General features: G+C 40.3%; 1 protein-coding gene across 2 annotated transcripts; it reads right to left on the reverse strand.

Moving 5' to 3' along the window:
• Positions 1–363: 363 nt before the first annotated feature.
• Positions 364–13577, reverse strand: LOC125307211. Of its 2 annotated transcripts, XM_048263061.1 has the most exons (5): positions 13125–13577; positions 11298–11839; positions 10754–11101; positions 691–879; positions 364–536 (listed from the first exon to the last, which is right to left on the reverse strand). In XM_048263061.1, exons 2-4 carry the CDS (start codon positions 11829–11831, stop codon positions 748–750), a joined length of 1014 nt encoding a protein of 337 aa, XP_048119018.1. In that variant the 5' UTR covers positions 11832–11839; positions 13125–13577; the 3' UTR covers positions 364–536; positions 691–747. The 2 variants fall into 2 exon arrangements, with proteins under 2 accessions (XP_048119018.1, XP_048119017.1); XM_048263060.1 differs by lacking the exon at positions 13125–13577 and having other exon boundaries at positions 11298–12821.
• Positions 13578–13952: the final 375 nt, after the last annotated feature.

Consider the following 13952-nt stretch of genomic DNA (forward strand, 5'->3'; position numbering starts at 1 on the left):
GCAGTTGGGGAACATCAAAAGTCATAAAGCCTAAGTCAGCAGTTGGGGAACAACACAAGTGCATGCCACAGGAACAGGAAGAAAGCTTACTTCAAAATAGTATTGCTTCCGCTTGAAGAGACAACGTTTTCTTTTCAACACCATCTGAAATCGGTACACTGCGACAGAGTTGAGGCTTTTGTCCTCCACTCCATCAATGATGCACCCCTTATACTTGCATTTAGCAAAATATATAATAGATGGAAACCTGTCTTGGTCTTTGTCTTCTCTGAAAATAAATATCAGGAAGTTAAGGCATTTTGATCCAGCTTACACACCAAGAAATCATCTATTATTAGCCCCAGGTGTAATTCTTACCTGTACAGCCAGGGGGAGATGGAGCGGTTGGCGTAGTCAGGGTAAGAGGGTACCACATTTGGAGGGGCTGTCCCATGAAGCCAACCTTTCATCAAGTTATCCGCTCTTCTTGAAGTTATACATTTAATCTTTGAACTGGATGTCTTCACCCAATGCAGTAGAGCAAGAAGCACCAACAACTAGATGTAAAAAAGTCCAAGTGTGTAAATGCTTTCAGAAAACAGATTTAGTCAATATAAATATCAAAATGAGGTTATAAGTATAAGTGTAAATAAAAGTTTTCATGTATCACTACAAAGGCTCATCTCAAAACAAACAAAATCTCCAACCCACCCTTTTCATCTCAGGTGTTTGAATGGTGTGACGTAGCAACCCCCTGAGGAAGGAGACCTAGCGGTACAGCGGTGTGGTGATTCTTATTGATGATTGTCTGTCCCATCTTGTCCTCCTTCCTTTACATTTATAGTGGCACAACCACCCTGGGGAAATCCAAGGCAACACTTCTGGCAAGGAAGTGGAAATCTTATTGGTCACCAAAAAAAAAAAAAATCAGGTGAGCTCATCGAAAGCTGAGGCCAGGCTGAAATATTACAGCACCACCCTGACAGACAGACATGCAAATGACATGCAGGGGTGCAGCCAGAGAATCAGTGCACAAATAACACTGCAACTAAATATGAGAAACATCATTGTGAATTAATGATTTGTTTGATTTAATGTCTTATAGTTTATGCAATGCAAAATGATCAGAAACACCTCCAACCTAGTCATATGCACTCTTTAATAATAAAGACGATGAGGCATTTTTCATATCAGTAAGCAGGATTACTCAATGGAAGATTTTGTTTTATCTAATCTGTAAAACATTACAGATAACATTAAGGCCTTCAACACATTCACAAATTTCACAAACAGGTATCATATATTTTTTATTGTAAACATGTATTAAACTAACCTTTAAACTTCCTTACAGGACCTGTTTACCATTCATAAGGTGAGCATGATTCTCCACCCACCTGTTATGACGTATATATAGTTGGAGGCTTAACTTAGAAATTCCCTCAGCATGAAGTCATTTGCTGAACAAGGGGAACTAGATAAACCAGCACTCGAGTAGTAAAAGTGTAGGACAATCAATTAAGTGTAACAATAGCCCTTGTTTATCTTTAGGTACACTGAATAAAAAGGCAAACAATAGTGAAAAAAGCAAACAATAAAATGACGTTCAAAGTAAAGCAAATAGAAAGCTTCAAGATAAATGTGATGCGAGTAAAACAGAGTTATTATTAGAAATAAAATCACAATGATTTGGTAGCACATGTATAACCTATCGGGGAATATATGTGCACTCTAGGATAACTGCAGAGAGGGACAAAATCAAACCACACATGTGAATACATTTCTCTTATTTGAGGTCCAATCCAAGGTTAACTGAAGAAATTCAATAAAGCATAGATGAGAAATAGATGAACTTACTAACACACATTCAATGTACTTTTCTGCAACCACTTGCATTGTGAATGCATCATGTTAACGTCAATGAAAAGCAGAATGCAACAAGAAGGGATTTTGTGTGATTGAGTGTGCTTGTTTCATTTTGAGCAATGTCCCTAGTAACTGATTACACGGAGGTAGAAAAAAAGGCAAAAAAAAGAGCCCGAGTCCAAGCTCCACCCAAGGCCATCTGTGAGTAAGATAAAAGGCAGCAGGAGTTATTTTAAAACCAGACTGGCAGCAGAGAGTCTGGGATGCAGGGGCAGTACCTGAGTAAACTACAAACATTGACTGCAATGTGTATTCCCTCACATTGTTGACATAGAATGTTCTGTGAGGTATGCACTCTGTGACTTTTTGATAAAATTCTGAGAAATACAACTAGTGTTTAGTGTTTTTATAAGAGGCCTTCCTGAACACATCTGATAAGAAAAGAAAGTACAGTTCACGTTTATCCAAGAGCATGTTTCTTGTATTTTGACACTTGGGTGAGAGGAAATGGGCATCCCCCTGCATTTGTGATATGCTTCTTTCTAACATTAGAGTGTTATTGTTAACATAAAGCAATGGGGACAAGCTGACTTTTTGGAGGCCTGCCTTTTAATGCACGGTCTTGAGAAAAAATAATCTCTTATCTACATGTTCTACTGCTTGGTCTTATAGACCAGGGGTTCCCAAACTTTTCCACGACAAGGCCCCCTAAATACCACTAGGTTCTGGCCAAGGACCCCCTTGATTATGATATGATTATGATTATTAAACCCATCAACAATACTACGGCAAATGTAAAAATACATTCAGTTAATCCTAATAATTATTTTAGCCACAAGCACTTTGCGATGGAGTATACAGTGTGTAAAAAATGCATTTGGGACTTTCTGCTATATGAGATCTATCACTCTACAATTATTCCCAGTCATTATCATGGAAAATATAATGTTCAGATATGCAACAAATTATTATAATGGCATTGTATAACAACCCTCATAGTAATAGGTATTTTACATTTTTCAAATGTATTTGTTTTTTTGCTTTTATTTTTCCTTCCAACTTGCTGTGGCCCCCCTGGCACCCCCTTGCGGCCCCGGCCCCCACTGTTATAGGCAACGCTGAACACTGCAGGCATTAGGACCTGTAGGGTCCTGTTTACCCTCAAACATTATTATGCAATGTAAGAAGTAATGATGACATGAGGTGTGTTTCCTGCTTGCTCCTGATATGTTGCTGAGCTCACACACCTACGACACACCCACTACTTTAGACACGCCACCTGAGGATGAGAAGGTTCTCGACTCTGAGAAGGTGAGAGGTTTACTTAAACAAACGGCTGCTGTAGGATGCACTTTTGCTCACTGCAGTGGAGTACACATTACTGTTGTCAAGATGGAAAAAGTAAAGCTAAATAATTACAGTAACATTTTAAAATAAAAAATAAAAATCAACACAAATCAAGTTGTTAAGCAAAATGCAACATATCTCCTGCAAAATAATACACAACATTCAAAATATTGTAAACACATCTTAGAAGCAAGCATTTGTCTCACATTGTAAACACTTTTGTCATAATGGATACATAATGTACACTGTTGCTCAAAACCTAAAACTCTTCTGTCTTTCATGAGCTTCTATATATATTTCAAGAGTGAACGTCAACTGCAGAGAGACTTTGAAATATACACAGTAAACATGTAAGCAATATTGATTCAAAAATCTTGATTTTTCCCAAATAATTTGCTGTTGTGTATACAGTATTTTACAGCACACAAAAACAAAGCAAACTACAACAACCACCACATGTAGTTGGACAAAAACCAAACACACTTTTGAAAAGGCTGATTTTCCAAAGACATTACTCTATATGTGTGTGTGTGTGTGTTGGTAGAGGGATGTGTATGTATTCATAGACCTATAGACCATTTCAACTACAGAAACAAGGTGTGTTCCTAAGGCATTTCCAGCGGCACAGTAGTCTGGATACCAGACTCTCTGACTTCGCAGTACTTCGGAGTAGGCTACTGTAGGGAAAAGAAATCGAGCAGAAGCGACATTCTAAAAGCTTAACGTGAAAAAGCTTAACATGGCTTAAGATCGGAAAACAACAATCAATCATCACTAAATTTCTCATGGCCATCTGTCATGAACACTTAAGCCTGTCAAAAAAACTAAACCGAAATCCAACGATTAGAAGATATCTCACATTAATGTTTTCTTCTTTATTGGCGCCTATGGCGAGAAAAAGGCTTAACATGGTTTAATGTACCTAAACAACGATCAATGATCGCCAAATTTCTCTTTCATATTGCTACTCAAAAGCACATAAAACTGTCAAAATATCAAACCCAAAGTCCAATTATTATGGACGTTATATGATATAAAGCGTTTCTGCTTCATTGAGGCCTAATGAAAGGAAAAAGCTTAACAAGGTTCAATGTACCTAAACAACGCTCATGTGATCACCAAATTTCTCTCATATATTGCTCCTCATAAGCACATAAAACTGTTAAAAAATCGAACCCAAAGTCCAATTTTTATGGACGTTGTTCAAAATGCTGTCAACTAGTTGTAGGCCTACCCAGCTGTGCAGCCCATGATGCGTGGGCCAAGGATTCTGCACACTGTTCACGTGCTAACTTAGTGGCCAGACAGTGCTCAGCTCGAGAACCAATCAGAACTGTCAATTACCTCGCACCGGCGGTAGATGGATCTACGACTGCACAGAGTGGAGGAGGAACTTTTCCTGTTGTTGGAGTTCGGTGGATATTACAAGGACATTTCTCTGTTATCATTGTTACCGTGCGTCCATGAGACTGTAAGTCTTTGCAAATATGTTTGTGTGCTTATCTGCAGTAACATGTGAAGCGTTAGTTATTATTAGGCTATTCATGTGTAATTGTTGTCGCGTGTGGCGACACATTTGTTATTTCTTTGAAGGAATGGTAGCGTGTTCAGTATGCAATGTTTACTCAGCTTAGCATTAATAAGCACTGCCTCAGTTACCAATGGGGAAAAGGAGTTTAGAAACCTCTCAAGCTAGGATGTCAAGCTAGGATGTAACTCGGTTACCCACTTAGAGCATCTGTGACACGGTCGCATGCTTTGCTTGCTTTTAAAGAGGCGGTCTCCGTGTTCTTAATGCGGCACGGTAATGCGTGCAGTCTTAAAGGGACAGTATCCAGTCTACCTCTGCCATGTCTGCATTTATAATGTATATGTATCTGCACAGAAGGTATTTATATACATATTTAAATGTATAGGTATTTATACATATTCAGATGTATGTACATATTCAGATTGTAAGCTACAGCTGAGCAGTTGTTATATTCTTATCGTAAAGTGTCAGACTCTTTCCTGCTTGCATAGAATAATTAAGCTTTATTTCAGGAATACATTAGTATGTGATGTGCATAATGTTATTGTCACATATATGTTTATTGCACTTATTGATACTTCGGTATGTCTTATTCATTCTGTTTATAGAAACCACGGTCTTATGTCAAGTATGTCAAGAGATCTACTAGATGAGTGGCATGTTTCTGAAATGTGTGAATAAAAGAGTTTGGAAAGTGACATCTTCCTGTTCTTATTGGACAACCTAAGACGATTAGCCTAGAAATCTAGATGCACCCTAGCGGCGGCAAATTAATTTGCTCAGCCTGTACGTCTAGTATCAAACCATAGGGATTTCTATTGGCTGACGCCGTGGACTTCATCCAATCACAGCGCTCTATTTTGTTAGAGTCTTAAGGCGGGCTTAACAGGATAACGACATCCTGCGACAGTGAACAACAAGGAAGGTGGCTATGGCGAACGAAGAGCAGTTGTTTGAATCGGCGTTGGCGTCAACTTTGGAGGAGTTGGACTTGTGCTTTTCTTTGAAAGTTGAGCAACACAATGCACTTAAGTCATTCCTTTCGAAGAAGGATGTATTTGCCGTTTTGCCAATCGGATAATGGATATGGTCGTAGCGCTGGCCTATTGCATGCCTAGGCAGTTTGAAAGACAATTCTCTGCCCGCCCCTTGGATTAAGCGAGGTGAATGGTTCGATTCCAGACTATACATTTCAATGATATAGGATGACCCGCCAGGCTATAAGACGATTGCTGCCTAACTAAATCAGCACTAGTATACATCAATCTTGTGTCGGGTTCATCTCCCAGCACCCTCTTTTACAGACGTTATCTGATATTAAGCATTTTATAGGCCTAGGCTGCCTATGAAAAGGCTTAGGCCTAAGGTTGGAAAACTATGACCAATGATCACCAAATTTATCTCATACTGTGCAACCGGAAAGTTTTCAGACCCCATGTTTTCCTCATTTTGTTATGTTTCAGACTCATCTCAAAATGGATTCAATTCATTTTTTCTCATTAATCTACACACAATACTCCAACACTCCACAAAAAAACAGTTTTTTGGAGTGCTTTGTAAGTTTATAAAAAATAAAAGACTGAAATATTCCATTTACATAAGTATTCAGACCCTTTGTTATAACGCTTGCAATTGAGCTCTGGTGCATCCTACTTCTAGCAATGGTTGAGATGTGTCTACTTCATTGGAGTCCACCTGTGCCTAAAGAGAGGCACACATCCCTTATATGGTCTCACAATTGATGGTGTATGTGAGAGTGAAAACTAAGCCACGAGGTGCAGAGAATAGTCTGTAGACCTGCGAGACAGGGTTGTGTGAAGACACAGATCTGGCAAAGGATACAAGAACATTTCTGCAGCATTGTAAGTGCCCAAGAGCACAGTAGCCTCCATCATTCTCAAATTGAAAAGTTTGGAACACCCAACAGTCTTCCTAGATCTGGCCGCTCAGCCAAACTGAGTAATCCAAGACGGATGGCCTTGGTCAGACAGGTAACCAAAGAAAAAGGCTTTTTGCTTTTTGGTGGAGTGTTGTGTGTAGATTGATGAGAAAGAAAAATGGAATCCATTTTAAGATGAATCTGAAAGATAACAAAATGTGGAAAACTTTGTGGAAAGGGTCTGAAAACTTTCCAGTTGCACATATTGCTCCTCATAAGCACATAAAACTGTTAAAAAAATCGAACCCAATGTCCAATTATTATGGACGTTACCTGACATTAAGCATCAAGGCCTAGGCTATATTGAAAGGAAAAAGCATGTGGTTTAATGTAGGCCTACCTAAACAACGATCACCAAATTTCTCTCTCATATTGGTCCTCATAAGCACATAAAACTGTCAAAAAATCGAACCGAAAGTCCAATTATTATGGACATAACCTGACATTAAGCATTTTATAGGCCTATGCACTGCTATATGAAAAGGCTTAACGTATAGCGTAAGGTCGGAAAACTATGACCAATGATCACCCAATTTAAATGTATGTAAAAGTAGATTAGTAGAGTAGAATTTAAGTAGACAGGCGGAGCCGGGCTAGCGGCACAGATAACATTGAGCTAATGGTAAGTTGGGGACAAACAAAAAATATGTTTTAAAGTCTACATTTTGTAGAGCATTACACTAAAGTCTGATTCATTTTCATTTCAACGTTTCTGCATTGGTTTTGAAAGTTTCAACTGGAAATCCTCTAACAGACTGAAATGGTTTAGGCCTATACTTAGGCAATGATTGGATGGTGTTCATTAAAGCAGAGGCGTATCAAGCTTTTTTTAAAGTGTGGGGGTTGTGGGATAGGAAAATGAAGCAATCTGGCCAAATTATAAATAACTCCCTACAGGGACGTTGTAAGTATTTTCTGAGAGGGGTGCGGACTGGTGTCTGGGAGTTTCTCTCCCGAAAAAAAATGAGATTCTGATTGCTATACACACCATTTTAATGCAGTTTGGGTGGGACAGAAGAAGCAGCGCCTATGTGTGGCTCATGTGACATGTAGGCCTACATGATCTACTGTACCTGCTATCACTTCACTATTTGACACTACCCTACATGGAGACATATCTCATGTTATAAATCAAGAAATCATTTCAGAAATTATGTTTTGTGCATGTGGGTTAGCAGGCTACAATAAATTGCCTCACAGACAGCACTTCAGCTGTGCCTACTGGTCGGGGTTCGAACCGGCAACCCTCCGGAGTCTGAAGCGCTAACCAGTAGGCCAGGAATAACTGTTCCATACGGTCTCGCAGATTCCTTCAAACACGCCGGTGACTATTAGAATACCAATGCATTCTTTGAAGTTGCGCTGCATGCAGTTAAAGGGAATGACAGATGACATGATGTTACGCCCAAAACACACCCATGACTGTTTAAGAAACCTTGGAACGCCCTGTTGCGCCTTCCGCCCGATGTTTGATAATGAAAACATCCCCAATGTGGACTGGACATCCCACTAAATTTAAATAAGCTTTTCGCCAGTGACCACGTGTTTTAGACCACGTGCCAAGATAGTGCCCAAAGTATTACCAGAGGGAAGTTTGTATTTGTAACTCATGTGGTTCAAAAGTTATAGCCGCAACCCTTTTGGGGCAGTGGCAATATTGGATTTGGCCGCCATCCAGGCCCCAAGGGTCGCTGGCTCCGGCGCCCTAGCTAAATCATTTCAGTATGTCTACTGAATTATTTCATATATTGTGCTTTTGACATTACAGTAATAGGCTGTCCTACACGCACGCATTTACACGGTAAAGGTCTCGTTCCTTGGCAGACGCTCAAGTATCGCTCTTTTTTATTATGACAGCTCTCTCTTCCTCGTAAGCCTTGAGGAGAACCTGCTACTCCACCTTTGAAAAGTTTTCACTCATGGTTTCGACTAATAGATGATGATGTCTTTATAAGTTTGCCATGAACGCGCACAACTCTAGGTTAACTAACACGGGGCTGATGGAACTAATTGGAAACCGGTGTTTTGGAACTGACAGCTCGGGTTTAGTGGCCACGGGTTCATACAACCTAGACGTTATGTTTTATCTCAGTGTTTGTTAAACCTCCTTTCTGGAATACCCCCCTGCACAGGCTGTTTAGCCTGTTTTAATTTCTAAGCATCTGTTGTGATTATCTTATCAAATGACACCCATGTTGAAACAGAGAAGAAGATAGGAATGAAATGTGATTGATGAGAACAAATTTCACAAGACAAATTAGAACAAATTCTTCTGGTACAATATATTCTTCCCATGCTTAAATGTTGCATTTTTGACTGTAGATAGTTGTATGATACAGCAGGGGGAAATATTGAACATGTATACTTCCAATGAGACTATCTGCATGAAACTTTCACCAGACATTAGTATTAACTTAGGTAATCCACACATACAGTTATGAGTAAAAAAAATGGAATGACACAGGGGAAAAAGTATTAAACACGCTAAGAAAAAGCAGTACACAAAGGCATTTAGCAGAAAAGAAAACTCTCAATTGGTTTCAGAGAAAGAAAATCAAGGCCCTGACTTAAATCCAATTGAACAGTTTTGGAAGTTAACTAAAGATAAGGATTCACAAGAGGAACCCCTGGAGTATTTAAGAAATTTCAGTATAGGCGTGTTCAATACTTTTTTCCTGTGTCATTACACTTTATTACACATAACTCTACTTATGGACTTTAATGTTTAGATTTTTTTATATGGGTGGATTATCTGAGTTAATACTAGTGATGTAGGACTCGAGACCGATTTCTGCTTTCTCGGACTCGTCTCGGACTCGTTCCTTCAAAGACTCGACTTATGGACTTTAATGTTTAGATTTTTTATATGGGTGGACTAGTGATGTAGGACTCGAGACCCGATTTCTGCTTTCTCGGACTCGTCTGGGGACTCGTTCCTTTTTTATTTCGGTCTCGGACCACAGTGGGAGGAGAAGGACGTAATTTCAGAAAGAAAAACGGTACACAACACATAACATATTAAGACGTTAAGACTGCTCCTCTAAACAATTCCCAATCTAGCTTAGTCTGTAGGCCTAACTGTTGATTATTAACTGGGGTGATATTAAATCATGAATATGAAAACTGATATGTTTTTATGGGCTTGGTCTCGCCTCGGTCCCGACTCCTAAAGGACTCGGTCTCGACTCGGACTTGCTTGGACTCGACTGTATTTGTAAACCAACAGACATGGTCTCGACCCTTCAAAGACTCGGTCTTGACTCGGACTTGGCATAGGCGGTCTCGTCCCCATCACTAGTTAATACTAATATCTGGTGAAAAGTTCATGCAAATAGACTCAGAAGTACACTTACTGACAAAAAAGTTGACGTGTTCAATACTTATTTCACTCGCTGTATGTATTTGGCCTATGTTTCCGTATAGTAGGCTACACCATAGGCTTTCTTGAAAATAAAACACCAAAAATCCTTGATTACTTCCGCTTCAAGGTGCCATGTGTAATGTCCGCCAAAAAATCTATTCATACTCCACATTCTATAAAAGATGGGGGCAGTATATCTCAAGAAAGTGAGTTGGTCTCCTAGGGGTGCAACGGATCAAAAAACTCACGGTTCGGATTGTTCCTCGGATCAGAGTCACGGATCGGATCATTTTTCGGATCAGAAAAAAAAAAAAAAAAAATCGACAAATAAACATAAGTTGTGTCTTTTTGTTTATTAGCAATATAAAATCAACTTAAAGTGCACAATTAATATCTTCTTTTCAACATTATTAATGAAAAACAACTTAAAGTGCAACATAAAAAGGCACATCTCCTTTCTTTAAACATGGACCAATGACCATTAATAAAAAAACAACTTAAAGTGCAACATAAAAAGGCACATCTCCTTTCTTTAAATATGGACCAATGACCATTAATAAAAAACAACTTAAAGTGCAACATAAGAACGCACATCATCTTCCTTGAAACAATAGCTTTATGTGAGTGACATAAAGCCTACGTCCACATCATCAAAGAAGAATTAAAGAAAGAAAACAAAGCATACATGAGCTTATAATTTCAAATTCTTTTTCAAAAAAACAAGGGTGCCTACATTGTCTGGGGAGAGTGTGAACCTCTTTGCAGTCACTATGTCCCCTGCTGTTGAGAACACTCTCTCGGAAGGAACTGAAGAGCCTGGCACAGCGAGATAGCATCTTGCCATCTTAGCAATATGAGAGTATTTACACTCATTGCTTTTCCACCATGTCAGTGGAGCACCATCCACTGCAATGCAGCTTCCTGCCAGGTAGAATGCCACCTCCTCTTTGATGATGTCAGCAGGAGTCTTGCTGTCCATGTCTTTGCTGGCAAAGGTCTCTCCAAAAAGCTCTGCCATCGCCGACTTCTTTTGTGGAGGAGATGTGTCCAAGTTTGCTCCTATTGGCTCTGCAGCTTGACCCTGCAGAAAAGAATAGATGATTAATTAAACCAATTATTTATTTTCATGTTTCATAGACATGAAAAATGTGGCAATAACATTTAATGAATGCCATTATTACTGAAAATAAAAAATGTATGTAGATTTAAATTGATCATTTTTAAATAATATTTTTTTTTGTATGTAGAGATGTAACAGTTTTAAGGGGTTTAAGCACCTGGAGGACCTCCTCTGCCACTCTCACATCATCATCAGAGAGGGTTATGATGTCTTTGACATTTTTCTTTAGGGTCTTGTCGGTCAATGCAGAGTATATAGCTGCCTGCTGCTCCAGATAACGCTCTAACATATCATAAGTGGAATTCCACCTTGTTGGGACATCATGTATGAGCTTATGAGCAGGCGGCTTTAGCATCTCTTGCCTTGTCTCAAACACATGAGTAGCTGTTGTGCTTCTGTGGAAGTAGGAAACCACCTTCCTGATCCTCTCAAGGAGACGGTCCATCCTATTGACTGAGATTCCCTTCTCTAATGCCAAATTCACTACATGTGCAAAGCACCCTATCTGTGGGCCCAGTCCTGCCTCATTCACTGCATTTATTTGATTTTTGGCATGATCAGTTGTGACTGGGATATTAGTAGTGGGCCTCTTTATCTTCCATTCCTCCACTGCTTGTGTCAGTACCTGCGCAAGATGACTGCCTGTGTGACTTTCGTAGAGGGGGCGTGTCTGCAGCACCGGACTTCTCATCTCCCAGTCTGCTGTGATGAAGTGAGCTGTTATTGTCACATAGCTCACCGGGTACTAATAGGTAGGCTAATGTGCAAATTGGATTATCGCTTGATGGAAAACAGAACGACTTCGAAGTATCTGGCTCGACACCCAAACTTAAATCAGGTCGGAAGCAGGCCTAGTCATGTCATTTCTCTTTAAACTGTTTGATCTTACTCCACTCTCTTCCATTCAGTAGGCCTAGCCATTGTCACATAGCTCACCGTTCCCCTCGACGTCCACCCGTCTGTTGTGAGTGCAACAGAGGGTGCTACAGATAGTTCATCCACAACTTTTTTCTTCTCCTGCTCATAAAGATCTGGCACAATCTTTTCGCTGAAGTGGGTGCGCGACGGGATGTTGTAACGTGGCTCGAGCACGCTCAGCATGTATTTAAAACCCTCGTTTTGCACAACTGAATATGGCATCATTTCTGCAGCTATAAACACACCGATAGCGTGTGTGATAGCTTTAGCCCGGTCGGATTGTGCAGGAAGGGGCTGTTTAAATGCCGCGGTGATAAGCGGTTGTTGAGCCACTTTCGGTTTCACTCCTGTCAGTGAAACACCGGGGTGATGTCGCTGCAAATGCGTGGCCATGGCAGTTGTGTTTCCACTGTTGTATGGCTTTCTAGTGCCACAGTGCCTACGCACCGTCACGGTTTTATCCACTAACCTCTTTCCTTCATCATTAACTTTGACAGGGAAACCAAAATGCTCCCAAACAGGGGATTTAAATGACGCGGGGCGTTCAAGCTCCTCCGTTCCTCCGCTCGCCATGACCACGCTGTGTGTGGACTGAACATGCGCACAATTGTTTTTTCATAAATCAATCCGCGGATCATGTGTGTGCCGAACCGAAATAATTGATCCGAACGGATCACGGATCAATGACGATCCGTTGCATTACTATGGTCTACCCTAGAGTAACAACCGAGAAACGTGTTTTGCAGTCTGGCTGGCGGTTATGTTGCCCGCATACCGCCTCCCATGGCCGAAACTGGTATTACGACACCTGTCGGGCTGTGGCTAGTAATTTAGCATGCTAATTCAGGTTGATATCTCTGCAGCACTATACCTTGTAATTTTTTAAATGACATCATCGCCCTTATTTATTCTCATTGTTTTGATGCGTGTAGCTCATTTTTTGGATATTTTTACCTCAATTCTTACACATGGCACCTTTCAAACCTTTCTGAAAACACTTCACAGCCACTAACCATCACCATCCTCCGCAACCATGAGGATCTAATGGAAAACAATCTTTCGTCACCTTTTTGCTTCGTATTGTTTCCCAAGTGGCCGGCATCTCTCTGTCAATATTTGATTAATTCTGAAGCTATTTGTAGCTATTGTAACTGTGTAGCCTATGCAACATGACTGTTATAGGCTAACCTACACATACAGTACCACTCTGCCTTGCCTAGCCTACCACTCTGCCTACCACCCCAGTTGTAACAAACGGTGACGTGACATTGTGACGTAGATGCAAAGGCTACTGCTTGCTGGTGCTCCCACTTTTTTTTCCCACCCTCTGTTTCCAATTTAATAAACACCATTTTGCTGGTTTTTCTAATAGGTAGGCTAATGTGCAAATTGGATTATCGCTTGATGGAAAACAGAACGACTTCGAAGTATATGGCTCGACACCCAAACTTAAAGGGAAACTTGGCAGGATTTCCCCCTCTGCTGGAGAAATTGTGCATTATGCTATTTCAAACTGTGGAAAAAGGTAACGATAAAGCACATGGATTTGTTTACAAGCTAGCAAAACGGTTAGCATAAGTTCGGCAGACAATGTGGATGTTACAAGGTAGAAAACACTATTTAAAACGAGTTTCTTGTTTCTCACTTCTCTTTCCGGGACGGTAGTCTCAATGTTGCAAGGTTGGTTTTCCGTCTGGGGACGCTAGGGGCAGCGGGAAAAGTCACCGTTTCCGGAACAGGTCATTTAACCATCCAAATGATTTCTAAATGGGTTTATTACGTTGAAATAGTTGCCAAGTTCCCCTTTAAATCAGGTTGGAAGCCTAGTCATGTCATTTCTCTTTAAACTGTTTGATCTTACTCCACTCTCTTCCATTCAGTAGGCCTAGCCTAA

The sequence above is a fragment of the Alosa alosa genome, chromosome 14 (assembly GCF_017589495.1).
Source record: "Alosa alosa isolate M-15738 ecotype Scorff River chromosome 14, AALO_Geno_1.1, whole genome shotgun sequence".
Lineage (NCBI taxonomy): Eukaryota > Metazoa > Chordata > Actinopteri > Clupeiformes > Clupeidae > Alosa > Alosa alosa.

Coding starts and splice junctions, on each gene's coding strand:
- LOC125307211 (XM_048263061.1), bottom strand. CDS start 11,831: ATGAGAAGTCCGGTGCTGCAGACACGCCCCCTCTACGAAAGTCACACA. Junction 11,102..11,297: donor TGGCAGAGGAGGTCCTCCAG/GTGCTTAAACCC, acceptor TCTTTTCTGCAG/GGTCAAGCTGCAGAGCCAAT. Junction 880..10,753: donor TCACACTCTCCCCAGACAAT/GTAGGCACCCTT, acceptor GTGACCAATAAG/ATTTCCACTTCCTTGCCAGA.